This window comes from Tripterygium wilfordii, chromosome 3, assembly GCF_013401445.1.
Source record: "Tripterygium wilfordii isolate XIE 37 chromosome 3, ASM1340144v1, whole genome shotgun sequence".
NCBI classification, from domain to species: domain Eukaryota; kingdom Viridiplantae; phylum Streptophyta; class Magnoliopsida; order Celastrales; family Celastraceae; genus Tripterygium; species Tripterygium wilfordii.
Window position 1 is genome coordinate 2,313,823 of NC_052234.1, and position 27,969 is coordinate 2,341,791.

The window sequence follows — 27,969 nt, forward strand, 5'->3', positions numbered from 1 at the left end:
GTTGGGCCTTTCTTGCTTGCACGGTTAAGGCCCATAATCAGAAAGTGTGAAGAACTGGAGATTGATGGATAGAAGGAAGAGATAGTGAAACGAAGAAGACGAGGGAAATTGAAACCCCTAATAGCCGTTGAGAATGAACTCCTCCTTGATACTCCGTCGCTATCTTTGCTTCAGCGGAGGAGCAACGACAGCATCATCTGCTTCTCCTTCAAAGAAGAAGCCTCTCGTGTTCCTGGGCTCTCCTCAGGCATGACTGTTTGTCTACTTGTAGACAGTAAGGTGAATTTTGTACTTGTTTATTTCTCCTCCTGATTAAATCAATGTCTTCTGAGTTTAGGTTTCAGCGACTGTTCTTGACGCACTTTTCAACGAGTCTGCTGCTCCCAACTCCATTTTCGAGGTGCTCAATCACATTCAATTCTTTAGACAATTTTGTATATATTTTTCACCTTTACAAATTACCACTTCTTTTTGTTTCAATAGACTCAGGGTGGATGTGGTTGAATCGGGTGGGGATTAGTTTGCTTAACCTGATTGTTAGAGTTTTGCTGTTTATCAATTATACTCTTATTTTGGATGCTGCAAACTTTTAGCCAATTTTTGACATCGAGCTTATTTATCATTAGGCTTCCAGTAGATGTTAACGGGGTTTGTTCTCTTTCCCCCAACATTGTATTTCTTAATTCTTCATGTTGATGTGACTGAAATGGAGCAGTTTGTGTAGTTGGAAATTCGGGACATTTAATATTCCTTTGTCTATTTCTTGTCTAATTGAGCATTTTTCATGCAACTCTACAATCAGTTTCGGTCTTTGGTATGTCTGAATTTTTGTGAAAGTTTGACTTCCTTTAAGTGCTCAATAGGTGGATTGCTCAATCAAGCCAAAATGGTCTCAGGGACTTCTTTTTCTTCCCTATTTTTTCTTTCTCTTCTTCTGCTTCTCTCTATTTTTGTTTACGTTTCCAATGTGTTATGTTTTTGTTCAAACAGAGATGTTGAGGGATGAATAACTAATTTGGGTGGATCTAGGTTGCAGCAATTGTTACTCAGCCACCTTCCAGAAGAGAGAGGGGTAAAAAGCTGATGCCCTCTTTGGTAGCACAGTATGCTCTCGAGAGAGGCTTCCCTTCTGATCTTATTTTCACCCCTCAACGTGCTGGAGAGGTGATCACTAGCTTCTGCTCTGCAGTTTAATTTTATTCGAATAAATAAAGCATTTGTCAGTTTACTGTCCAAAATTTTACAGAATTGTGTGACATGCTAATTAGTTTTGATGTGTATTTTTTCTACACAAATTCATACAATCTGGGATCTGGCCTTTAATTTTGCATGGGAATGCTGTAACTTGATTGAAAAATTCATCACACCTAACTGGAAACAGTTTTTTTTTGCCGGTGACTCCATACATGCTTTTATTACAAAACTAGAGCCAAGGGGAAACCTAATATCTGGCTCTTTTCTATTTTAATTGTGGCTTCTATGTAGTATATAGTTTCTCATCTTTCGCTTTTTGTGATCTGAAGTTCTTTGCTACTAATATATTTGATGTTTCTCTTTTCAAGTATTAGCTTTTGTTCTGTCAACAAGTAGTAGCTTTTGTTCTGTCAACTTGTTTCTTTTGTTGTGCCCTGCCCTTGTACCCATTGATAGAGCCATAATGGTCCATTAATATGAATGTCCTTTTTCTTGGTTTACATTTCGTTAGAAAGAAAAGAAAGTCAAGATTTTTCGCTTCCACAATATATAGGGAAGGATTTTTTATTTGACATTTTGGTTGCTTATGCCACAGTCTTTTGAAATTGAATGATCTTCTATGGTAAAATTTTTGGAAACTATTAAATAACTTCTACATTGGTGTTTCCCCATCTTAGGAGAAGGATTGAGGAGTATTTACCTTGTCTGTATTTTTTTTATGTCAGTTCTGGTGAAAATTTTAATGATGCTCATACTAATTGACCATTTATTTGCAGAGAACTCATCTCCTTTTCCATTTTTTGCACAGGATACATTCATATCCAGTTTAAAAGAGTTGCAGCCTGAACTTTGTGTTACGGCAGCATATGGGAATATTTTACCTAGCAAGTTTCTTAATATTCCACCTTTGGGTAAGTTAAATATGCCTCTTTTTGCAAAACTAATATATTTTTCTCTCACTATTAACTGTTTTGAGCGGTCGGTATTATTAAGAAATATGCTTTAAATTATAGGTATTATGTTGTAACACTCTGATTGTTTTTTTCCCCTTTTTTTTAACTATCCTTTCACATGCTTAACTTGTACTTGGGTAGTGCACCATTTTGGCATTTTGCCAACTCAATATTCCATTCTGTGAAGAGATGATTAACTTTTTACTTAAAACATATGAATAGCATATATAGATGTATTATTGTTCTACTACATCACTCGATTCCTGGACTGATCTTTCTACTGAGCTGATTGAATCTTGAATGTATTTTTTAAGCCAATTTGACATATAACTAGGGATCAGCTTTTGTAAAATATCTGTCCTGAAAAGTTGCTATTATATCTAATCTCTGTTTCATGCTAATTAAAAATGTGAAAACCAAAAGGAATCTCTGATAACTTTTGGGGGAAACTTCTTAATTTCCAATTTGTTTCTGCAGGCACTGTCAATATACACCCAAGTTTGCTGCCCCTTTACCGCGGAGCTGCTCCGGTTCAGAGAGCGTTGCAGGTTTCTTTTCTTTATATGCTGTCAACCTTAGATTGAAGGCTCATACATTTCCAATTGTAAAATGTGTCTTCAAGTCTTTGTTTTAGGATGGTGCTAAGGAAACAGGAGTGTCATTAGCATTCACTGTTCGTCCACTGGATTCTGGACCTGTCATAGCCTGTGAGAAGCTGGCAATTGATGATGATATTAAGGTAGGCTTAGTGTGGGTTGATCATGTGCAGCATATAATTCCTGTAGCTCTAGGTTTCCATATTCTTGCTAAGACAAACAAATTATGTCAAAGTTTGGTATTTTATTGGTCGCTGTTAGCATGGCTATGGTGCGAAATTGGGCAGACTTGTGAGCCTTGGGCTTTGATTTGGCAGGTTGACTGTAAATTATGACTATTGGGCTTTGTAGGGGAACTGAGCCAATTTGCTCTGTGATGTAGGTGCCACTGCTGTATGGCACTGTTCACAGCAGAGTAACAGAGTACTGTTGTGGGCACTGTCCATGGTGTTGTAGTCTGTTGTGTTTACTTCATTAAGTGGGTCTATATTTTGTTGTTTTTTCATGCTTTTCAGGTCTGAATCCCAATAAAGGATTATAAGGAAAGTCAGTAAAATTTTTCTATTTTTTTAGTTTATTTCAACAGTCAAAATTGGTTCTTGTAAGGATTTATCAGTAGATAATCTGTAATGTTTCCATATGAAATCTTGTTACTTTTTCAATTTCATAAATCATATATAGACCATAAATATTTTTCATTCTCATTGTTTGTTAACTTGTATTTTGTCTTTACTTTCATCTAAAGTGTTCCTGACTCTGTTTTTTTAGCATATGCTTGCAGGCACCAGATTTACTTGCATTGCTGTTTTGTGAAGGTGTGTCTACTCTCTTTATGATCCTCATTTTTTTGGTGTGTTGATGCCATACTTTGATGTGATTAGAAAGTGTGAGGCTGCTAGCAACCTTCAGTTGATCATTTCTCTTCTTTTTTGTGCCGTTTATGGTTAGTATATTCTCTAAAGCGGTAAAGCCATTGGGAAAAAAATTATATGAATGCATGTATTTGTTCCCATGACTAGGTTTGAAAATACTTGAAGGATTGTTTATGTGTGTGTGTTATCAAATAGGACAATAAACTTAGATTGACGTTGTCGCCTTGTGTTAAGTTGCTTCGCCACGGCCTAGGTGACACAAATCCAAATCTTTGAAACAGCCTCTCCATGATCTGGGGGTAAGGCTGCGTATATCGCCCTTCTTTGAAGGCTGGAGCCTTGTGCAAGGGAGTTGTTAAAATTTTTATAGGAGAATAAAATTGATTTGTGGCATCTAAGCAAAGATCTCCCATTATATATCTGTATATATTATAATGAATAAATTTAACCTGTATCCGTATTTGTTTATCTGGCATTGGCAACATTTCTTTCATAATTATTTCATATTTTGTGTTATCTTTTACTGTAAAGTTGATTGTGTTTTAGGATAGTTATCTGATTGATTATCGCTATCCTGTGCATATTATGCAGGGTCTAAACTTCTGATTCGTGAACTTCCTTCAATATTTGATGGATCTGCAAAGATCAAAGCACAACCCCAGGATGATTCTAAAGCGACCTTGGCTCCAAAGGTACCTCTGTGTGTGTGTTGTGTGTTCAAAGAACATATTTTACCTTTGAGAATGGAAATATGCTTGTGACAAAGTTAACCAGATAGGGCTTTATATTTCAAAGGACACTCTAAAACTTCCAACTATCTTCTGCTGCCTACATACCTTACTGGAGGTAAAAAGCAAACGCTCAATATTTTGGTGGTTGGACAATGCACTAAGAGGAGGGCTTTATTATTATTATTTTTAATGCAAAGAGAGGATTTATTGCAGGGAAGGCATGAAGGGGGTGCCTCTTGAGTTTATCAGGAAGTAGTAGAAGCTGCGTCTTAGCTTTTTCTGATTTATGCCAAACTTTGAGATTGAACTTTAATGCTATCCACTAGCTAATAATACTGATGCAGTAATCTATGAAAATTTCCAAGTTAGATTTTAAACTCCATCAAAAGCCCTAGAATTTAATTTCTTCCAAAATCTCCAGCAATTTGCTAAAGGAACCTCTACAAATATGAAGGGCTGTGGATATTAATAAAAACACAATGCAGAGGCAATGGCTATGTGTATCAGAATGGCCAATTGTGTACCCATGCATCTTCACAGAGTTTTTTTTTTTTTAATTGGAACAGGTGATTACAATCGAAGTTCTGCAATTTTGGATTAACCTCGTTCTTGAAGACTCTTTCATTTTCATAGCATACATGTTCATATAATGTTTCTTTGTATGACTCTCGTGTATGCGATTTGGCTATTCTAGTCCCTCTAATTCAATATAAAGCAACTCCAAGTTTGTTTCTGAAACATTGCTGCAGTATATTGGAAGGTCAAAAATGGATTTTCATTGTTCTTTAACAAGTAAATGGTTGTAGAAATTCGGTTTGTTTCTGTCATATGCAGATAAACCCTGAGGAGGCGTGGCTTTCCTTTGATGAAGAAGCTTATGTCCTGCATAACAAGGTAATGCCTCTTTTTTGAATGTTTGTCAGGCTATGCAGTCGTGATGAACATTTTCTCTAGGTTCGTGCATTTGCAGGGTGGCCTGGAACTCGAGCGAAAGTTGCAGTTGTTGACTCGAACAATGTTGATCAAAATGTCCTAGAACTTAAAATCATCACTACAAGAGTATGCTGCAATAGCCTACTCAACGAAAATGACAACGAAAACATCAGTTTCATCAAGGGTGCTTTGGTATTTCCATGTGGAGGATGGTCAGCACTTGAGGTGTGTGCATTTGCTTTTGTCATGAAATATCATATGCTATTGCTTTGGGCTTCTTCTTTTTAGACGAATAATGCTCATTTTATGCGACAGCAAGGGAGAGTTCAATTAAATAGTTGTATGCTACATAGCTATTTACGGTATCTAGCAGTCGGGATATATGACATAGTTTTAAATTTTAATTCCACTATATAATTTCAGTGCAATGACCTTGGTTAACATAAACTTTTGTAGAATGCATTTACAAGTACTTGAACGATCAGACTCGCTGATTTAGGGTTTTGCAAACTCAGGTATTGGAAGTCCAGCTTCCTGGAAAGAAGGTAGTAAGTGCAGCTGCATTCTGGAATGGTCTGCGAGGAAAGCAACTGAAGAAGTTAACACAGGAGGCATTTTGCTGAATGAATTCATCAAATGTCGTTTTGCCAGACAACTAGCATCATATTGAGTTGTTTTATTACATTTTTTTAATTATACTTTCTCTAATCATAATTTTTTTTTTCTGCAAATGCTCCTGCAGACTGTTTAGAAATTAGAATATATGATGTTACTGTATTATTTGGTGATTTACCTGTTGTTGGACTCCTTTGTGGGTTTCGGCATCGTTCTCCTTGCACGGGCTTTTGTCCAATCTTCCCTGTCGTCGGCATGGAGTGGGCTAAGTTGATGGTTCAAGTGTAAAACTGGTCTAATTGTCCGGTGGGCATGTTACGTTGGGATTTCTCAATTACCAAAAAAAAAACAAAAACGGTTGTTTCAAATGTAGTAAACATCTTGTCATGACTAAAAAAAAATGCAATGAGGCTCTTTGTGAGGCCTCTAAACTGTAAAGGATCACAAAAAAAGAAAGAATTTTGCACATCAAGGATTACCATCCAAATTGGAAACTCTTTACTTTTTGACAATAATACCATAACAAATATATTTTTCTTGTCTGCCTTTAGAATTTTAATTGCTGTGTGTGTGTATATATATATATATTCTATACAACCCATATATGCATATATGTTTTCTAATCTATGGTTTTTCTGTCAATCTTTAAGTGACCAGTCTGGAACCAACCAATGAGAACAAACAAGGAGGGAATTTTATTAGTCAATTATTGGAAAGCAGTGGCACAATTATTGAACAACAATGAAAACAAACACAAAAGCACTTTACTTATGATAAACTAATCAATATGAAATAAACAATTAAAGAGAGACCCAAAGAGGTGCTGCTTCCTCATGATTTCAAGGCACTTTGGGACTCAATTTTTTATTTTTTCAATAAAATATTTTAAACTTTATTTTTTTTGGTGAGCGAGAACAACATTATACAAGTTTCTCTTTTGAACATTCGATATGGGCATAAACTTGGGTTGTCAAGTTCACGCGCATAAAATTTTCCCACATGAAGACAGAATAAGTTTGGTCAAAGCCGAACGTGTGGTCATTAAATTCTATTTACAATATATTTTTTTGTTCACATATCAAACAACAAAGAAGTTTCTATATAAAGGCACGGTGTGTCATTGTATATAATCATACGTAGTTTCCCATACCTCTCTGTCTGTGTCTTTCTTTGGTTTTTAAGGCAAAATGGGAGCACTTGATTATCTCTCCAACTTTTGCACTGTGACCTCCATAAGAAGAAGCAAGCGCAAACCAATGCAGGTACACTCTGTTTAATTTCTTAATTGTCTTCTTGAAATAAATAAAATCTTCATATATATATATATATATATAAATCATGTCAATTTTCACTAAAGATGCATAGATATATGCTATATTGTATTGTGTTTCACTTGTTAATTAGACAGTAGAAATCAAAGTGAAAATGGACTGTGATGGCTGCGAAAGAAGAGTGAAGCATGCAGTCACCTCCATGAAAGGTTCTTTTCTACTAAACCATAAACTCTCTCTCTCCGTCTCTCTTTTCTTTCTTATGTATATATGTGTATGTATGTATGTATGTATGTATGTAGGTGTGAAAACAGTGGAGGTGATCAGGAAACAAAGCAGGGTGAAAGTGAGTGGATATGTGGATCCAAACAAGGTGTTGAAGAGGGTGAAGAGTAGAACAGGAAAGAGAGCAGAATTCTGGCCTTACATCCCTCAACATTTAGTCTACTATCCTTATGTTGCTGGTGTTTATGACAAGAGGGCACCCTCCGGCTATGTCCGGAACGTCGTCCAAGCTTTTCCGGCGACATCATCGTCAAGTACTGGTCCTGAGGAGGAGAGAATTGTATCACTCTTTAGTGATGACAATGTCCATGCTTGTTCAATCATGTAATTCAACCAACTAGTCTTTCAAATGTGTGAAAGTTGAGTAGTTAACTACATACATATATCATATATGTATGTAGGAGAGTACTGATTTTTAATTGCCAGGACCTCCTTCACTACAATGGATATGTATGAAAGTAGTATTTCTTCAATATAAAAGAGATTTCGATGGTATAAGAGGACCAAAGTTGGAAAGTTTTTATTTCATTTATTATTTGTTAGGGCTTTCTTTGATAGGAACATTTGGCAAATTCCTTGCTTGGTAAGCGAGGAACCACCCAGCCCAACATATTTTTTGGACAACTGAGTTGGCATAAACCTTGGACTGCCAAAACAGCTCGCACATCGATGGTGACATGTAAGATTGGACCGATACCCATGTTGGTCGGGATGCGGAAGTGGGACAAGCGCACATAACCAAGATTCCACAAAAAAAATCCTAGTTCGTTGGTTCGAACTCCCGACCTCTTGCACCATAGACACTAAATTTGGGGAGATAACCAACTAGGTTATTGTAAGTGGTTGAACATTGTTAACATTAGTATAGGTAGGGTTCAAGAATGTTCAAAATAAAAAATTGAACTTTAACGCTGTGTTTGGAACGTGGGATAGAACTATTTTAATCCATGAGTCAAATCTCCCTACTTAACGTGCCTACGAAACATAGCCTTGTTACTTGAACTAGGAGTGAAAACGGTCGGTTTCAGTCGATTTTTTGACATAAATTTCACCGACCGATCGGTTGGTTATTGTCGATTTTACTTAATTTTTCCAGTCGGACCTTTAAAGAAATATGTAAAAAAATTTGACTGAACTCAACCGTTCGGTCCGTTAACCACACAATTTGATTTTGTCGAAAAAATTTTACAACCCTAACTGAAACGCTTTCGAACTGTGCCTCTCCAACGCCCCTAAGCATATCCTAATTGTTATGCATGTCTCGACTTCAAAATTTCCCCTATAAATAAAAGATGATCGTTCGCAACATATATAAACCTTGCAAGAAGAGAAAATTAGTAACTTTTTTTGGGCTTTAATTGTAACTAAAAAAGAAACTTGATTAATTTTATTAACTATGAGAAGGGAAAAATGATTAATTGGTATTTTATTTCTTTGATTAATTTGGTCAAAGGGGGACACATGATTTTTGAAGAGTGGAGATTTGAGTGAAGAATAAATTCTCTCTGCTTGCCACAAATAGAAAGAATATATAATAATTTAATCAATATACAGTACTTCCCTAATGGGCATGTGTCATATCATTGCCTTTAAATGGATTTCAATATGTATGTTTTGTTCGGAAAGGGTGAAAACTTCAACATTTTATTTCATGATAATAATCGTTAAATTTAACGTTATAAAAATAATCTTACAAACGCCAAACACCATTAGATTACACTAAAAAAATACAAACACCAAACTATAAACTACACCGAAATAAACCCGAGTGGGCTAAAAACACCATACCACAAACAAACCGTTAAACCTTTAATATGCATGATTCAAGAATAGTACTACTCCTACATTTTTTTTGGGAAGACGAAAAAAAAAAGAGAAGGAAATAATTTTTTAAAAAAAATTGTACATAAGATAAGTAGATGCAATGGCAAGTTTGCAACCGTTTATAAACGCTTATTGAAAATTAAATTGAAAATGTGCAAATTTCAAAAGATAGTTTGATACTTTGATTATCTTAGCGCAAAATGTAGACAAACATTGTGTTATATTTTATTCTAACGACTTATTTATGAACATGTTTGCACATCTAATCTAAGTTGGTGGAGGGGAATAAAACTTTTTATGTATAGAATCACATTCTCAACAAGTCGTTGGCTGAGATGGTGAACTTGACCGTGGTAACTATTGGGCAAGTGGGATGTCGTGAGTTGAAGTCACGTACATGTTTCTATTTTTCACAATTTGAAAATGGACCCTTACTCAGCTCAGCATGTGTGAATGTCACCTGCATTATCTTCCTGCACTGGGTCTCAGCTAGGTCTCAACTGGTCCATTGGGGGTTGTGAGGTCTTCCATGTGACCCGAGATTTACCAATTAGTTTTTCGGAACGCAATTAGGTGGGTTTCACGTTACCAACCAAAAAGAAGGACAAAATCACGACATTTCCTTCATTCACATTTTTATGCACCATTGATCAAACAAAAGAATCACCCATCACCCGCCACTACTTGTGTTTATCTAAAAAATCGTTTATTTTCAACTTCAACTACCTTTGAAGAATACACCCGAACCATTAGTTGGAGTGATAAAAATGGTGTGTATTACTTTGGTGACCAGGATTCGAATCCCCCGTTTCAAAAAAAAATACCTCTGAAGAATTTCCTAATTTCGCCTTATTTTATGAAAAAAAAGAACTCTCAAAACATATAAATTACTTATAATTTGAAAATCTTCAACAGTTCAAGTTTGTCGTTCGCCGCTAGGTCATTTTACATATTAATTATTTAAACCAATTTGCGTATATTTAATTTGTTGATGCAAGCATGACAAATATCCACCCATAAATTGGGGTCTATAAAATAATAAGTTTATCTATAATTAATTAAATAAAGGACAAAAGAAAACAACAACTTTCAAACGAATTTCTTCTTCAAATATTAATTTTAAACTTGCATTTTTCAACGACAAATCCTTAAGTTGTGGCTTTAAATAGTTTTAGTGGAGTGACGTTCCCCTCCCATTAGTGATTAATTATTTAATTAAATATTGCATCCATCATATCCAAATTTCCATCTATCAATTTTTCATAGATTTTGGATCAATTCAAATGACAAAAGGAAGAAATATTTATCAAATAGAAAGATTAATAAACATTGTGTTAGGTACTCTTGATTTGTGTTGTCTCTTCATTTAGCGGCATATCGCCGCCTAGTATCACAATATAATCATAATCATAATCATAATCATAATGATACTTTGATTAAATTAATTAATTTCTGATTAAGAGTGGGATGAGTAATGGGATCACCACTAGTACCCTTTATGGTTTAGAATAACAATAATTAATTCTTTTGGTTATGGAAACTTGAAAGAGACTGAATTGAAGGTTCCACATCAAAGGGTGCTTATCTACCTTTTACACTATTTCACCACTACTCTTTATCACTCCCACTCGCAAAAAACTTCAAATATTTAATCTTTTTGTGCGTCATTATCTTATCAATTAAAGAACACATATATGATATGGTATTGGGATGCTAAAAAGATATATATATATATATATATATATATATATATTATAAATTCTCTTATGTGGGGTTAAAATACGGACTTAAAATGCGGGCATATTTTTTCATCATCGATTTAAAACATGTGAGACCCAAAACAATGAAGCCTACTTGTTATTTCACTTATTCTCACCCTCAAAAAATATTCTGTATTTTAAGTTGTTACTTTAAATCCGCATAAAAAATTCCTAATACATATCCAAATAAACGGGAAGCAACGTCAAATCAATCCAATAAATGTCCATTCAGTAAAAAAAAAGTCAGGTTTAATGATTCCATATTTGATCAAAAGTGTACATCAGTGTGTTTAAATATCGATATCGAAATCATATCAGTCAAGCGATTGGTATGCGGTATAGCCGATCTAACCGACCGAACACTCAAAGATAATATATATATATAATTCAAAGGATACATACATACATATATATAATTCAAAGGATAAGAGCAACAAAAATAATGTTGCTTTGGTGGTTAAGGTTTAGGATTTCCTACTTCATACTCAAATTCAATTCTCACTAATAAACTTTTAACATATTTTTAACCCATACAACAAATATCTCACATCGAAAAATTGAAAAAAAATAAATTAAACCATGATTCTTATAAATAAAGTCTTGGGTTTTTGTGAAAATTGTTATCAAAAATCCACTTGAAAATAGAAAAGACAATTCTTACCCAATCCAACCCGAGGACTCCTACCCGAGCGGGTTTTTATTGATCCGACTTTGGGACAGGGCAAAGAATCTCAACCTGCATGTGGGACGGGGCCGAATCTACTTTCTGCCTTGCCCCATAACTTGTCCCGCAAGTAACCAATTCCGACCAATAATATTCTTAAATTTATATATAAATATACCTAAGTTTTTTAAATTTCTTTTATAATCTAGAGTATGTAAAAGCATATATTAACTTAATGTTGTTACAAAGCCTAAGTCTAAGTCAAGTTGACAGAAAACATATTTCTTAATTTAAGCATATAATTGATTTTATGTTGCTAAAATCCTAATCCTTAAGTTAAATTAATAATCACCCTTGTTTTATTTAAATGTTTGTTGGCTTATTTTGGATTATACAGGTTGATTTGGTAGATTAATATTGATATTAATTATGATTGGATCGGGTCGGGACAAGACAGGTTAATGTTGGTTGGGCCCGTGGGGTAGGGAGGGTTTTATAGGGGCCGAGAAGGGTGCAAAAGTTGCCCTACTGTGTGGGGCGGCCATTATTTGCCCCCGATCCGTCCCGTTACCATCGCTACTTGAATACTTATTTTGGAGACTTTGGGTGTTGGTTAAAATTTTTTTTATTTATCTATAAATTAAAATTTTAATTTTAGTTAAAAATATTTTCATATAAAATCGATTAACACCAATTCAAAGCTAGTTGAACCTGATTTTTGACTAATATTGACCGGTCCTACAAATGCCTGATTTTTTAGTCTAATCGTAGCTTTGGACCGTCTAGCGCTTTATTGAACTGGCTGGTCCAATCCAATTTTTAAAACATTGGTCTACATTCAAAGTCAAATTGTATATTATATCAAGGCTTTTTTTTTCCGTAGGAATACGCAATTGCTATATTATAGTACGCACAAGATAAATGTTTTTAATATATATTTTATAAAAATCTTAAAAAATAATTATTAAAAAAGAGAGAATACATATTTTCTCATGGTAACCTACTCTAATCTCCTTACAAAACTTTCATTATTGGTTAGCTATACACTTTATATCTTTCTAGCGATATTTACAACAAACGTACTAGAACACCTTTGTTGGCGATCCTTTACTCCAACCGGCAACAACATCCAGGGTTCCTCGATATTTATAACAAACATTTGGAATATACAAATGTTTGAATTTGGCCAACCAGCCTTTTCCCCCTTATTTTCACATAATAGGGTATTTTCTCTTATACCCACCAAGAACAAAAATTTTGGCCTGATAATAGTTTATAATTAATGAAGAGAAGTCATGATTGCATTTTTTGTGTTAATAATATTCTCAATTAAAAAATTAAATGAGTTGGGGTCAAATCCAAATCCAGTTTCAGCAAATATTTGCATAAAGGCTACTCATTTTCAAATAGTGAAAGTAGGATTCTTTCCTTTGCATTGAATTGAACCGTCACTCATTAACAAGGCCCCACCCCACATTTCCCTAATTATATGTATATTGTAAAACTTGACGTTTAATTTTTCTTTGGGCAATATCACAAATTCACAAATGGTTTTTTATTTTTTTATTTTTTATCATTTTCATTTATTTGGCTGTATCATCCTTTGAATTTTGGGCTTGGGCTTCTTTGATAATAATTCAAAAAGGGAAAGTTAAGGCCCAGGACTGCTAATTGGATATTTGATGTTTAGAGATCGCATAAAATGATTAAGAAATACGTTTGAATCCCTATCCTATGTCCAAACACTCTAAACCAATTGATGACTTAATAAACTCATACATTAAACATTCAAAACCGATGTACTAGCTGATCACCATGAGTAACTCAGATGACATTCATGCGTATGCTATCTTCTAGAGATCTCGAGTCGTGCGAGCCTCTCCATGCATCCCCCTTACCCCGTATGTAAAAATTAAAAATTAAAAAAATAGCTATATAATTTGTATGGGGTGGATCAAAGGTTGGGATTGAGGGGTCCTGATTCATAAATCATATGATTCTTGGCAAGGGAACCAATAATCAGAAGTTACAAATGGGCAGAATAAGAAACCCTAATTTTAAAATTTGAAAGGTAGGTACATTTAAACTGATTGATAGTGATACCAATAACTTAAAGACCTACTGAAACCAGTAACCTTTCAATTGTTCAATATATAAAGTATTGACATGATGTATTAAACAGTATAATAGAGACTCCAAGAAGAAGCCAAACTACATATATATATAATTATAGAGATACAACCAATCAATCAATTATAATGATGTTGAATAGTTAAAGCCTAAAATCAGGAGTTGACAAGGAACAATATAAACCCAGCATCACCTAATTTTCCACACTATGATCACCAAGGGCATCCCTGGGGCGGGCGAGATGGGCAGTCTCCCAAGGCTCCAAAACCTCAGGGCCCCATTTGTTAGAAAACAATACTAGACTATCAATACTATAGTAGTCACAAAAATAGCTAAATGAGTTAGTTATATTGTCTATTGAAAATCATTGCCCGAAAAAAGTTCATTACACCAACATAATTAGTGATTTTGCATTTAAAATGTTACAAGATTCATATTTTTAAGTAATATACGATATTCAATTTTTTTTCTCAGATGCCCATTTTTAAAAGTTTGCCTTGGGCTCAGGAGAACTCAGGTATGCCACTGATGATCACATAATTAGGTCTTGAAGAAAAAAAATTACTAATTTAGGGTTTAGTGTTTTGGGAGCCAATCCCTCAAGAATAGCCTCTTCTTCTTCTTCACCAGATTGCAGCTACCAGAAACGTGCACCTATAAACACTTTACTTGAGAAAGTTAGTTGGGAAGATAGAACGCTTTTGTATATAACTCCAATACCCACTACAATATTTTTCACAAATATTACCTGCTCTTCTTCATAGTTAGTGATCGATCTTGACAGATTCATACACAACACAGTCATGGGCGGAGAAGCTGAAACCGTGTGTGTCACTGGTGCAGCTGGGTTCATTGGGTCATGGCTGGTCATGAGACTGCTAGAGGCTGGTTATACGGTTCGAGCCACAGTCAGAGACCCCGGTTCGATCACTTAACGACACCATCTTCATTTTAAATGTTCTGCTCTGTTGGTGTCAATTTTTATTTTTTGATGTTGTTGGTGGTGACAGATAACATGAAGAAAGTGAAGCATTTGCTTGAATTGACAAATGCCAAGACACATTTGAGTCTATGGAAAGCTGATCTTGCTGTAGAGGGAAGTTTTGATGAAGCCATTAGAGGATGCACTGGTGTGTTTCATGTGGCTACACCTATGGATTTTGAGTCCAAGGACCCTGAGGTATATATAAATGTTAATATATATATGCCCTTTGTTTCTGTTCTTGGTGAACTTTTAGATATATGGTATCCATAATGTTTTCGCTTGATCAGAACTAGCGATTGTAATGGTCGAATTTTATCCGCTATGGGATACATCTACGAGCGTTCCTGCCTTTCCATCTCCCAAACTAAAGAGGTTATTGGTTAGAATGGAGGAGACGGTGAGAGAAGGGTAGGAATGCTTGTAGAGGTGCCCAAAACGGATAATACCTTTGGATGTAGAAACGCATCGACAGTTATTACTTTTAACATTTATTTTTTTCATACTTAACGAGTCAGTGTGCTTGATTTGGCAGAATGAGGTGATAAAGCCAACGATTAACGGAGTAATAAGCATCATGAAAGCCTGCGCTGAAGCGAAAACTGTGCGAAGACTGGTATTCACATCATCTGCAGGAACTGTTGATGTTAGAGAGCAACAGCAGTCTGAGTATGATGAGAGCTGCTGGAGTGACTTGGAATTCGTTCGGTCTGTAAAGATGACTGGCTGGGTTAGTAATAGCTTTAAATCCTTCCAAATTATACAATTCACTTGTTGATTAATGAAAGATTAAGGCTCTAAATCTTTTTCTGGACCCAGATGTATTTTGTGTCAAAAACATTGGCTGAACAAGCTGCTTGGAAGTATGCCAAAGAGAACAACATTGATTTCATCAGTATCATACCAACTCTAGTGGTTGGTCCATTTCTAATGCCATCAATGCCTCCTAGCCTTATAACTGCACTCTCACCAATCACAGGTATATCTATCTATCATGTGTGTGTGTGTGTGTGTGTGTGTAGGTCCGTAAATCTAATATGTTTAGTTTCAAAACAGGAAATGAATCACACTATCATATCATAAAACAAGGACAATTTGTGCACCTGGATGATCTCTGCAATGCTCATATATTCTTGTTTGAGAATCCTAAAGCCGAAGGCCGATACATTTGCTCCTCACATGAAGCTACCATTCTTGAACTTGCAAAAATGCTCAAACACAAGTACCCTGAATACAATATTCCTACCAAGTAAGTCTCCAAAACTTCAGAAGCTCAATTGGTGCTGCCTGCATGGCATGCATTTGGTTCTCTGGCTAAGAAAAATAAGGCATTGTTTTTCAGGTTCAAAGATGTTGATGAGAATGTGAAGAATATTGTTTTCTCTTCTAAGAAGCTTAGAGACTTGGGCTTTCAGTTCAAATACAGTCTACAGGACATGTTTACTGATGCCATTGAAGCATGCCGAGCAAAGGGATTGCTACTACCTCTCTCGAACGTCGATTCTGCTGCTGATAAAAATTGTGTCCATGGAACCAGCTAGAAACAAATATCTGCTCTGCGCTGAATCTGTTTGTTCTGCCTCTCATTTAATCTTGTGCTTTCTCCCTTAATTGTGCTGTCTCCCCTATTGTGTCAAACGCAGGAGTCACATTTCCAGGATCATACATGCCTGACATTGACATTGTTCATGAAAAATTTTAGTTCAAAAACCTTGATCACCTCACCAAATCATTGAGAAAAGAGCAGAATACAATACCGTCTTCAACTATCATATTACAAAGAAAGAAAGAAATAAACATTCTCATACTAGTAAATATCAAATATGAAGACGAAAAACATTCTCATACTAATAAATCATAAGTACGCAGTTTAATTGATAGCAACATACAAATTCTTTTCAATCAACTCTCTTATCAAACTTGCACTATTATAGATTTTGAAACTAGCATCTCCCTTCGGGATAAGGGGGAATTCCATTCCTGAATTTTTTCTTTTTTATCTCAACTCTCTATTTCATCTAATGGTCCACATTTTATGATCATTGTTTTAATCTCAACCGTTCATTTCATCAATGGTCCACATTTATTACCACTCATCCATCTAGGCTTTAATGTTCGAAGGTAGAACTTCAACATTACTCTTTTGCAAAAATTCTTAGCAGGGGTCTTGAATTGGCACCCCAAGAAACTCATATGATGAAATAAAGAAACCAAAGTCTAAGAAAGATTGCTCCAAGTTCTTATAAAATCTTCAAAACAAAAGCAATATCGACAAAGAAAAATCAGATCTCAAATTACCATTTTTTTTAATTTCAACAAGAGAAACCTAAATTTGTTTTTGTTAAAGGAAAGTCTTGGAATGGGAGAGAAACCCAAATCTCGATTTTGCTTTTGTTAAATGAAAGTCTGGGAACGGGAGAGAAACCTAGATCTCGAATTCACTTTTGTTTTTGCAGAGAAAGGAGATTTGTTTTTGGATTGAGATGAATGCTAAATGCTAATGTTTTTGATGGCGAATTCGAGATTTAAAAGAACAAAATATCATACATTAACCCAGTAATTAGGACAAAGCTAGAGGCTTTTTTTTTCATTTTTCCTCATACAAACCTTTCATGTGAGACTTACAGCTAGCCTCCCCAAAAAAGATTAACAAAAAAAACCCTTACAACTAGACTAGACTAAACTAGATATTTCGGGGGAAAAAAAGAACCCGAGGTGCCGAGCCAACAATGCACCTTGCCTCTGATGTCTGTAGTTTATAAGCAACTGAAAAGCTCCTGCACTAGGCTGCTTGATTTTGGTTAAAACTTGGTTCATCCAGCATCTCAATGACAGGAGCAAACTGTATATACCAGAAAGCAGTGAGCACACATACTGGCAGAAAAAGAGGTGAATATAATATTTGTTCCTACGCTGTAAACTGACCTCATCGCCTTCTTCAAAATACAATCCATCAACTGCACTATCATGATGAAACTCCCATCCTAGGCGATTCTCAAGCAATTCTTTCAACTTCCTTGTCTGCAAATAAAAAAGCTTTCTTATTTAAACGATTGTGTTTCCAGGTCCCAGTGTAGTCTTTTTACAGTTTCTGGCTCTTTTAGAGAGCTTCTAGTTCTTATTCCTTTAAGGGATCAAAATGCACATAGTTGAGAAAGATAGAATATGATAATTCCATAGAAATGAGAACTACCAAAAAAATGCATTGGATTGATCAACTTTTCTACAGGCAGTGCCTTCTATGACCTAAAACCCCCAGAGCCTCGCTACCAAATACTAGTTAATCCCCCACCAAGCTCATCCTCAGCCATTAGAACCATCATTACCAGTATGCCATTGTATCCGAACTCAATTGAAATCCCTGCGGCTTAATCTAACCCCATCGTACCATTCAAGGGTTGTACCACAATGTTAACATCATCAATACCCCCATGCAGAACCATGCCAAATGTCAATTATGAAGCAATCAATTTTTCCCAACACTAAATATGTGCCCGAGAAAATGCCCCTAAAATATGTGGAACAAACTAATAATATTGCACCCAAGACATTCGAAAAAAAGGCTCCTGCTCTAAGAAGCTTTAGATGCCATATGACCACAAGTACTTTCCAGAAATGAATCGAAATTATGTAAAAGTGTGCAACTACGTCGATTTTTTGAGCTACTACAACATTGCATACTAGCAACATTGGGGGTGTGAAGTAACAAAAAAACCAAAATAATAGAGTAGTTAATGTTTGTTTCTAAAGGGAGAGCATAGGAAGAACCAATGTTGGTTTACATACCCATGACAAAAGATCTCCATCAACCATTGGGGCATCTTGAACCAACATAAAGAAATCCTGAAAACACCTAAACATTAATAAGTTGTTCAATAAACACCACATTTAATCAAAATGGATGAACAAATGTTTCGGTACGGAAAATTAGTCAGTCATGTACTCATGTTCGATAACAAAAAAGGACTCAATAGATCAAATTATTCATTACGCAGATGGCCAAGTTTAAAGCAGCGCAATACATGCACTAGTACAAAAACCAGAAATTGGCAACCCTATTTGCACCCAGTTTATGCATAAAACTACCTTGCAAAGTCTGTACAAAAAGCTATCAGCAGAAAACCATGAGTCATCCAACAACGCTGATGCTCCTGACACTGCACCATTATTATCCGTACCATCTTTCTGAAGTCCGTATTTCAGTTGATAGTAGAGAACTTTAATGAACTGGGAGAAAATCATCAGTCATCAAGTTTGTAATCAACAAAAAGTAGATGAGATGACTATGCAAAGCCAAAAAGCAAAACAGACTGGAAACACAGTGGATCTCCAAGCAGAGAACTGCAAAGCAACAAGATGGATAATTTTTGAAAAAAAATATTAGAAAAAAAGAGTTCTGCTAACAAAAAATTTGTTGAGCAATGGAAACATTGTAAACTTCTCTCTACTTTTTACCCAATGAGTGACCAAAACTCAGCATTCGAAGACTGGAGTAAGGCTATTGAGGTAGGACATTAAGCAACCTCCTACCCCACCTTCCACCTTGTTTTGTTAGCTAAGTGAAGGACTGTTGAGGTTAATATCCATACTTCAACAATGCTATGGGATTCTCACTTGTATGTTTGTCAATTACAGTGCACAATATTTAAACACATGCAAAATTTGATTCAATACCTTTGTGAATAGCTGAGTCCGTGTACAGAAAGGCTGCAAAAACAATGTGGAAATCACATATAACTCTCAAGTGGTGTTATAGGAAGGATTAAACTTCATAAAATGTTAATTACCAACATCTAAGGGCTACACATTAACAGCAAGTAGACAGGAAACAAACATATCAAACTAGAGCATCCAGGAAACTTGACACAAGGAAAGCATCACGCCCTAGTCAGAGCACTAAAGTCACTTCTGATGGATATATTATGTTTAAGATCAAAATTCATACTAAAAATGCTTGTATGAACTAAGTAAACAACTCCTGTGCACACATGTAAAGTACACAGGACCATATATCAGCAACACTACCATTTAGTTTATCTTGCAACTTAAAATCTTGATGAAATGGAGTCTGATCAACCCATACCAAAAAAAACAACCAAAAAAACCAACACTAGCATTTAGTTTGTCCTTAAACTTAGAATCACAACTTATATGGCAGTTCACAGAATCTTATCAAGAAGATGAGATGTAAACGTCTTTGTCTAAAGTGGAATAAAAATTCAAATTTGTAAGCAACGAATCCCTTAGAAAGATTTGGATATTACAAGGACATGAAGGATTTTTTTAGAAGAAAATCTGGAAAAAAAGTGAGGACACAACAAAAAACAACAGAACAAAAGATAGAATCATAATACAGGCAGCATTTATTGATGACCTTCAAGACCTTCAATGTAAGAATCCGAATAACAGAGGCCACATAAAGGCCACCAGATTAATAGGGCATCACATGGTTTGTTCAAATATCTAGCATTTTTTTACTGAATCTTGGAATGAACAAAGAGGAAATTGAGGCTAAAAATAGACTAGTCAATCAAACACAGAGATTCGACAATGAACACAAGCACTTACAGCTTCAGTACAGCTCAATAAAAGGCTAACCAAGGACTTCCACTGCAGAAATGCTGCAAGCGATTGCCCCATCTGAACAATTTTCAGAACATATTACATATCTTAGAGAAATAAAGACATCAATAAACATGAGAATAATAGTTTGTACATACCAGAAATGCAATGTACGAGAATTGCAGCTCCCCAAGTAATAAGTCCTCCGAACCTCCAAAATCTTTTATCAGAATGCTTTCTAGTAATTGTGTCTGGACATATTGGTGATTGCTTTCACACATTAGTGACAAATTAAAAAGAGAAAAATATTTTTGTTGATCAGTTGTTCAAGGACACTCACTTTGTCAAGATTCAAAGAAGTAAGTTCTTCCACATTCATCCCTCCACGTTTAACAACACGAGGGATTAGAGTATAGTAGCATCCTCTACTCTGAGACTTGTCGTCAGACCTGGAGAACTTACCAATCCCCAACTGCTCATCCAAAGCTTTCTCCGCAGTTGATTTGTGGGCATTTGTAACCATGTCAGATTCCAATGTCACTGTAATTTCTCCTCCAATGGGCTCTGTGATACAGCATGAACTACTTGAACGTGAAAAGACTATGACAGTTAAAACTTAGGGGAGAGAGTTATCCATGGAATGGATGCAGTGACAACTGCCAAAGGGAGAGAAAGAAGGATAGGTTCCATGCAAGTAGCTCAGCCCCCTTAAAGATGTAATTCATGAATATATCATTAACAGATATATTAAAAAAAATCAAACAGATGACTTATGGATGTTTCACCAGAATAATCCCAGTCTTTCAAACATTTCACTAGAAGGTATTCATTGCATAACAACTTTGGCCTGCATAATTTTTGTTTTTCCTTTTAAACTATGACAACAGCGTTCAGTCCCAACTTCCTAACTTGCTTTACCACGGCATTCAGTCCCCATACACAAGGCAGAATGATAGTCATGAGTAAACAGCACAATCTCACTCCACATTTTCGGATTCTAACTTAATATCCAAGTAAAGCTGTATTGAGAATTTTATCACGGTAAAACCCCTTGATTTTCTAGTAAAATAATCAGGCAAGCTCTTCGAATTCACATGCTTCATGCTCTTAACAATAGCCATTTTGCCCATGATCACACTGAATTCAATCTAAGTAAGCGTTTGACTTCCTGCGTTGCGCCTATCCACGTATTGAAGCAGACATGTCTTCATTCATCTAGCTAAATTGCTTACAATTCCACCAACTGAAAACTAATAATAAGATAGAAAAACGACAGTGCACAGCAGATTTCAAACATAAACTAGTCCTCAAAACAAGAAAATAAACCAAAAATACAACAGAATGACACGAATTACGGCATCAAAACACGTCAATGAGAGCATCAGAAAGTAGAAAATGAAAAAGTCTAGAAGAAGAAAGAAAAAAATAGGCATTGTTTACACATCATTAAGGAAAGAGTCCATGAAAGTAGATAGCAGATATAACGGGTCACATACCAATTCGTTCAATGACACTCTTAGTCAGGTAATTAGATAACTGCTTCCACTCTCCCCATTGGTTTAGACCATAAGGACCGAGATGTCTGTCAAACTCGAAGCTTCTAACAGCATGACAATACCTTTCTTCCTTATGTGTACAAAGGACCAGAAAACCAAATAAACAAGAAATATAGTCAATTGACTCAATTCTTTGCATGAATTCAGTCAACGAACAAAATAAGTGAGTCAACATTAAGTTAAAATGCAAAAGACAGTTCAGTTTACATGACAGGTTTTCTCCTCCAAAGTGAAAATGTACATTTTCTCTTTTCCATAGTGCAAAGCAATTCTAACCCTGATTTTCCCTTCCTATGCCAGTGACTAAAATTTTATTGCGGCACCAAACAGGTGCAAACCAGAGATTACACATTGGTTACATTTATAGCCTCTCAAGAACAGTGTTATAAAGGAAGGTACCAGAAGTTTAAAGCAGATAAAACGGTTGCATATGAAGCTATCAAAACCAGAATCTCCATAGTTGAAAATCCTACAATTCCTCTTCCTCCAGATCATCCAAACAATAGACATTGGAAGCGTCTGGAAAAATTCTCCTTTTATTCGAGATGAAGAGAAAGCAATAGCAATCATATGCCAAAGGATGGTACCAAAAGTTTAAAGCAGCTAAACCGGTTGCCTATGAAGCTATCAAAACCAGAATCTTCAGAGTTGAAAATCCTACAATTCCTATTCCTCCAGATCATCCAAACAATAAACAAGCATATGAAAAAAGTCTCCTCTTATTCGAGATGAAGAGCAAGCAACATATTATACCATAATCATTTGTTTAGTGATGTCCAAAGTTATAACAATCATATGCGAAAACCACAAAAAAAAAAAAAGGATATGATGTGTTAATATTAGTTACTTTTCCATTCAACCCAACCCAATAAGTTAACTTGTTGGGTTAGGGCATTCCACGTCATTTATACATATTCTAATTTCTAACACCTCTCTCAAGTGTGGGTTGGACAATCCAACGGCCCAACACATGCACAATAAACGAGGCCTAACACTAAGGCGACTCTTGCACAAAGCTCTCACTTGGGGCAACAACAAACCAGGGTTAAATTGTGGAAGCTAAAGTTTGAATCCAAAAACTCTCACTCCAATACCATGTTAAGATTAGTTACTTTGCCATTCAACCCATAAGTTAACTTGTTGAATTGGGACATTTCACATCATTTATACATATTCTAACACACTATTCACTATTTCTTTTTTCATTTCAGTACTTGGAAATGAGTTTAAATCCCTTGTTTATAGTTTATCTGAACCCCATATGTCAAATCATGGCAGCAACCTTTGGCACAGAATATAGTTTTAGCTTAATCGCAGCCGAAGCATCACATCTCCTAAACTTAAACCCTAAATCTCATCATTAGGAAATCCTTTGTCCCAAATCGTTTAGGGTTGACAACAAAAATTCATAAAAGAAATTGATTAGAAATTTAGAATCCAAACTGTGGTTTTCTGGTCATTCCTACCCAGAGCCATGCTCCCCTGCCTATAAAGCCTATATCCTTTCTTATTACTCTCAGTGGGTCTCCCTTTTATCTTTTTGCTATTGTTATATTTTGGCCCAACAACTATCTTCTCGTCAAATTTTCTCAATTCTTCACACAAAAACAGCTGCCAATTTAGGCAAATATGGTTTGGTCCTCAAAATCACAGTTAAGGCCAGATTCCTTACCAGATAACGCATTCCACACCCTATACACCCATCCACAGAAAGAGAGAGAGAGAGAGATGGATCCAGACAAACGAAGAAGTCACAAATACTGTCTAGGACTTGAGGATTCAAATTACAAAGCATGGGAAGTAAAGTACATCAGGAAACATTCTTTCCCTCTTGTCATAGAAATATAATGTTAACAGCTGCAACAACGGCCATTAAAAAATAAGAATAAAATCTTAATATGCAGAATTTCGATGAACACAAACCTCTTCTTCAGGTACTTTGATTAGTCTTTCTTCTTGTTGATCCCATTTACGAACAATTACCTGTTGCAACAGGAAAAGATGCTAAGAAAAGGGCCAATCCAGCTTCCACACTTGGAGATCATCCAAAAACTTTTGACAGATTCAACCAATTGCTCTTAAGAAATTTCTAACAGCTATTTTTCCAGGTTGCAGACAGAGTTGTGGGAGCTTGACCCCTTCAGCTAGTGGTGTGCCCAAATCGGTCATCTTTATCTCATCCATTGATAGTTTCACAAGTAAAAGAGGCAAGGATGTATCATTATGAATGGCAGAAACTCATTTGACGTTGTAAGATAACTAAGATATACTAAACACATAGAGGTCAAGAAAGCATGACTAGCAATCACACATCAACAAGATGAAGCTCAAGAAACAAAGTTTTTGTTGTCCTGATACACTTGGCAAAAGGAATTTCTAAATTCAAATTTTTTTCTAATTTTAATTATTAGTTAATTTTTAGCGTATGGTAGGATTCGAACCTTCAACTTGTTCGAAATCCACAAGAGTGTCTACCACTAGGCCAAGAGCTGCTTCTTCAGATTCAAACCTTATAAGAATGTAAACCCCTGCCCTTAGTGAAGTGGTGGATGGTAGAGACTCTCAAGTTGGATCCCAGGCCGAAACTTACGAAGGAACATATACGCAAATGTGTTTGTCAGTATGTGCCTATGTAAAGGGCACATGACTTGTTATTGATAATTCAAACCACATTATCATATTTCTCCACTAGCATTCCAATTGAAGTTTTCACTTTTAAAGTATTAACAGTCGTCAAAAAACGAATATTTATTGCAAATAAAGCTTAGGTTTGACTGCAATAAGCCTCCTATAGGCTATAAAGCAGGAAGACTGCAATAGAATAATGAAATTACACAAAATACAATCCTCTATCAACCAACGACGACACATATGCCCTAAACAATCGGGTGTCTCAAGCTCTAGCATTCACCAGGGAAAAGAATCAGCTCAGCAGATCCAATAACTAGATAAATGAAGAAAGGTTTTACACCTCAAAGAACTGGCAGCGGTATACAGAAGAATCAAGATAGTGAGAGGTAACAACCTAGGTCAATTTCTTAATTCATAATAGGGAACAAGATAATGAAATAACATATTGCCTTAGATGTGAATGCTTGAAAAAAACAGAGGAGCTATATTTAAACTGAAGTGTAGAATGAAAAGAACTGCATAAAATGTTGACCTCAGAAGGACCAGCATCAAAAAAGAAGCCAATTATTGGTGAAAATTCCTTGCCATCTCTGCACAGAAAGTTGGAAATTACCAATCAAAACCATTTGACAACACCAAAATAAATATTAATGATTACTTAAAGGAGGAAACATGAATTCAGCTCATAATCATACATGTGAATCCAAGAAATTACTCAACATTGCCAATGAAACAAGAATTGACAAAGAATGTTGAGACCACGTCTGATACTTAAGGTTTTCCATTGGTGATACAGACTAACAAAGTTAGAATGGTTCAAAAATTTTAAACAAGATTTGCATCAGCACGGCACATATAACATACGATATTTATATGTGGAGAAATTAAACACTCCAAATGAAAAATCTTGCCATTACGCCAAAATATGATAACCATGCACAATTAGAAGAAAGCTAAATACTAAACAATGATAAAATAATCTGAATATTGATTGTATATGTAAATCCAATTACAAACATATAATTTCAAAAGAAAATAAATTACTACATTGCAAGGCACCCAAAAGCAAGAGAGAGAGAGAGAGAGAGAAGAAAATGCATTCTCAAATTGAGAGAAAGTTCATATGTGCAAGGATATAGATAAAGTTAAGCATACAACCTGCTTGAAGAACTGTAATAAACAAAATGAGGTCCGGGAGGAATCATCTTGATTCCCTTGAAAGCAGGCCCTACATTGAACATCTGCAAAGAAGGATTACACAATGAAATGCTTTTGAGAAAATAAAACCCATGAAAGATTCATAAAATAGTAATATACTAATGTTATTGGGAAAGTATAAATGTCTCACTAACTAAATTTGGAAGAGGAAAAGGCAAATGACCGAAAATATACAACATACGTCATAATAAAATGGCACAATATGAGTCCTGTCTACAACCTCATTTAGTAGACTATGCTCGATGATATTTGATTCCCAAAAAACAACGTCGAAATCCAATTGCACTCGAAGAAACAAGAAAAAGTTCCCAAAACAGCATGCAAAACTCTTCGTAAAGCATGTACACGAAAAAACACTCTCTCTCCAAAACGAGAAAACAACAGTATATTCAAACAATGCAAGAATGTCATTAAAAAAACCATACGCGATTCATTAAAAAAAACGCTACGCTACTCAAACAATTCAAGCATATTCAAACAGTTCACGAATATCATCAAAAAAACGCTACGCGATTCACTTTTCTAGAAAATCAAATGAAATCCCGAAGAGTCTTCATCAAAATTTATTTTTCCATCAAAGTAAAAGTTGAGTAAGAATACCTGAGTGTCGATACCAAGAAGGGTGTACTGAGGGACGTCGAGGAGGAAAAGCGTGGCGCCGTGCTTCGCAAGCTCTAAAGCCAGATTCGGTTCCATTGATTTCTTTGAGAAGTTGAAAGAACCAGCAGCGATTTCGTTCGTCTCTCGCTGTGCAGTGTGCACAGTCCAGAAGGGTGTGGGATTATTCAAAGCTTTAATCTCTTCAAATTTATTAACCGACAAAAGAAAAAATTTTAAATTTAATTAAGGGTTACTTTCAGGTGATAAACCTGAGAGATGATCCCTTCTCTCGCGCCATTCTCCTCTGCTGCGTGTCTCGCACCATTTGGTCCATTTCCTTTCCTGAAGCTTCTACTAGGGCTGCTGAAGATGGTGATGATTCTACAATGGGCTGGCTGTCTCTTGTCTTGCTGAGCCCAACACTCAAGTCCAATACGCATACGAGATGAAACGGTGCGTTTAGTTATTTGGACCTTTATTATCTTCTAATCATTTTGATGATCGAAAAATTTATTGTTTTAATATAAATTATGTTATTTTTTAAAACACAATCTCGAATTCATTGTTTTAGTTTTGAATTTATTATTTTTAAACTTGTTTCGAATACTATCGAGTATGATGTTCTCTATGTTCCTTCTTTTCCTTTTCAATTTCTTTCTGTTCGTAAATTGACATCCTCCCTTAATTGTGAAGCTATATTTACCCCTTACAAAGTTACCTTTCAGGACCTTGTCACCAAGGAGACGATTGGTGAAGGATGTCATTTGCATGGCCTCTACTACTTCTCGCCTGGCTCTCGGGTTTCCAAGGGATTTCAAGCTGTTTCCACTCCCATCAATGAGCATCTTTTATGGCACCGCCGTTTAGCACATCCTTCAGAGTCTGTTTTTAGCAAAATAAATCTAGTTCTACCTAGAGGAACTCTTGATTGTGAGATTTGTCATTTTTCTAAGTCTTCTAGGCTTCCTTTTAGTTCATCATTGTCTCGAACTACACAAGCATTTGAGCTTATACGTTCAGATGTTTGGGGCCCTTTTTCCACTTCTCTTGATGGTTTTAAGTATTTTGTAACCTTTATTGATGACTTCTCTAGGGTTACTTAGGTATATTTATTGAAATCAAAAAGAGAAGTATTTGCCTATTTCAAAGATTTTCATATATTGGTTACCACTCAATTTTCAACCCGCATTAAAATTCTTCAATCTGATAATGGCACAGAATATTTATCTCATGACATGACAAACTACTTGATCTCTAACGGCATATCACATCAGACTAGCTGTGTTAGTACACCTCAACAAAATGGGGTTGTAAAACGTAAAAATCGTGATTTGCTAGAGAAAACTCGTGATAATGCTTCAAATGAATGTTCCAAAACATTTTTGGTCTTATGGAGTTCTTACTGCCACTTATCTTGTCAATCACTTACCCAACCGAGTGCCGGATTTTAAATGTCCTCTCGAAGTATTGCAGGACAAAGAGCTGGATATATCTCATCTTAAGATTTTTGGCTGTACTTGCTTTGTGCACTTATCGGCAACTCACCGTGACAAGCTTGATCCTCGAGCAGTTAAGTGTATATTTCTTGGCTA

General features: G+C 35.6%; 4 protein-coding genes across 7 annotated transcripts; 3 read left to right on the forward strand and 1 right to left on the reverse strand.

Annotated features, from left to right (window-relative positions):
* The first annotated feature begins 77 nt into the window (after positions 1-77).
* On the forward strand, positions 78-6,010 carry LOC119988818 (methionyl-tRNA formyltransferase). 3 transcript variants are annotated; one of them, XM_038834010.1, is made up of 11 exons: positions 78-247; positions 338-400; positions 1,030-1,164; positions 2,003-2,105; positions 2,625-2,695; positions 2,782-2,886; positions 3,525-3,558; positions 4,207-4,307; positions 5,181-5,240; positions 5,301-5,504; positions 5,795-6,010. In XM_038834010.1, exons 1-11 carry the CDS (start codon positions 134-136, stop codon positions 5,900-5,902), a joined length of 1,098 nt encoding a protein of 365 aa, XP_038689938.1. In that variant the 5' UTR covers positions 78-133; the 3' UTR covers positions 5,903-6,010. The 3 variants fall into 3 exon arrangements, with proteins under 3 accessions (XP_038689938.1, XP_038689947.1, XP_038689956.1); XM_038834019.1 differs by having other exon boundaries at positions 5,736-5,874; XM_038834028.1 differs by lacking the exon at positions 1,030-1,164.
* Positions 6,011-7,049: 1,039 nt separating this feature from the next.
* On the forward strand, positions 7,050-7,934 carry LOC119995432 (heavy metal-associated isoprenylated plant protein 21). Its single transcript, XM_038841937.1, has 3 exons — positions 7,050-7,156; positions 7,299-7,374; positions 7,468-7,934. Exons 1-3 carry the CDS (start codon positions 7,082-7,084, stop codon positions 7,776-7,778), a joined length of 462 nt encoding a protein of 153 aa, XP_038697865.1. The 5' UTR covers positions 7,050-7,081; the 3' UTR covers positions 7,779-7,934.
* Positions 7,935-14,454: 6,520 nt separating this feature from the next.
* On the forward strand, positions 14,455-16,488 carry LOC119995119 (dihydroflavonol 4-reductase-like). Its single transcript, XM_038841509.1, has 6 exons — positions 14,455-14,749; positions 14,839-15,008; positions 15,346-15,540; positions 15,630-15,789; positions 15,867-16,059; positions 16,153-16,488. The coding sequence occupies exons 1-6, from the start codon at positions 14,632-14,634 to the stop codon at positions 16,349-16,351; spliced, it is 1,035 nt and encodes a 344-aa protein (XP_038697437.1). The 5' UTR covers positions 14,455-14,631; the 3' UTR covers positions 16,352-16,488.
* LOC119995118 (protein AAR2 homolog) lies at positions 16,345-26,716 on the reverse strand. Of its 2 annotated transcripts, XM_038841508.1 has the most exons (14): positions 26,378-26,716; positions 25,718-25,800; positions 25,092-25,149; positions 23,852-23,911; positions 21,869-21,998; positions 20,713-20,936; positions 20,531-20,623; positions 20,379-20,450; positions 19,485-19,517; positions 18,897-19,037; positions 18,597-18,653; positions 17,736-17,831; positions 17,546-17,652; positions 16,345-16,480 (listed from the first exon to the last, which is right to left on the reverse strand). In XM_038841508.1, the coding sequence occupies exons 1-13, from the start codon at positions 26,471-26,473 to the stop codon at positions 17,593-17,595; spliced, it is 1,203 nt and encodes a 400-aa protein (XP_038697436.1). In that variant the 5' UTR covers positions 26,474-26,716; the 3' UTR covers positions 16,345-16,480; positions 17,546-17,592. The 2 variants fall into 2 exon arrangements, with proteins under 2 accessions (XP_038697436.1, XP_038697435.1); XM_038841507.1 differs by lacking the exon at positions 16,345-16,480 and having other exon boundaries at positions 17,302-17,652.
* Between the last annotated feature and the right edge of the window lie 1,253 nt (positions 26,717-27,969).

Excerpts from the sequence above, each read along its gene's own strand:
- LOC119988818 (XM_038834010.1), top strand. The coding sequence starts at position 134 with ATGAACTCCTCCTTGATACTCCGTCGCTATCTTTGCTTCAGCGGAGGA. Across the intron at positions 248-337 it reads TGTTCCTGGGCTCTCCTCAG|GTTTCAGCGACTGTTCTTGA; the intron begins GCATGACTGTTT and ends TTCTGAGTTTAG. Across the intron at positions 4,308-5,180 it reads AAGCGACCTTGGCTCCAAAG|ATAAACCCTGAGGAGGCGTG; the intron begins GTACCTCTGTGT and ends TGTCATATGCAG.
- LOC119995432 (XM_038841937.1), top strand. The coding sequence starts at position 7,082 with ATGGGAGCACTTGATTATCTCTCCAACTTTTGCACTGTGACCTCCATA. Across the intron at positions 7,157-7,298 it reads GCAAGCGCAAACCAATGCAG|ACAGTAGAAATCAAAGTGAA; the intron begins GTACACTCTGTT and ends CTTGTTAATTAG. Across the intron at positions 7,375-7,467 it reads TGCAGTCACCTCCATGAAAG|GTGTGAAAACAGTGGAGGTG; the intron begins GTTCTTTTCTAC and ends GTATGTATGTAG.
- LOC119995119 (XM_038841509.1), top strand. The coding sequence starts at position 14,632 with ATGGGCGGAGAAGCTGAAACCGTGTGTGTCACTGGTGCAGCTGGGTTC. Across the intron at positions 15,790-15,866 it reads TGCACTCTCACCAATCACAG|GAAATGAATCACACTATCAT; the intron begins GTATATCTATCT and ends GTTTCAAAACAG. Across the intron at positions 16,060-16,152 it reads GAATACAATATTCCTACCAA|GTTCAAAGATGTTGATGAGA; the intron begins GTAAGTCTCCAA and ends ATTGTTTTTCAG.
- LOC119995118 (XM_038841508.1), bottom strand. The coding sequence starts at position 26,473 with ATGGAACCGAATCTGGCTTTAGAGCTTGCGAAGCACGGCGCCACGCTT. Across the intron at positions 20,624-20,712 it reads CTTCTTTGAATCTTGACAAA|ACACAATTACTAGAAAGCAT; the intron begins GTGAGTGTCCTT and ends CAATATGTCCAG. Across the intron at positions 17,832-18,596 it reads ATGGAGATCTTTTGTCATGG|ACAAGGAAGTTGAAAGAATT; the intron begins GTATGTAAACCA and ends TTTTATTTGCAG.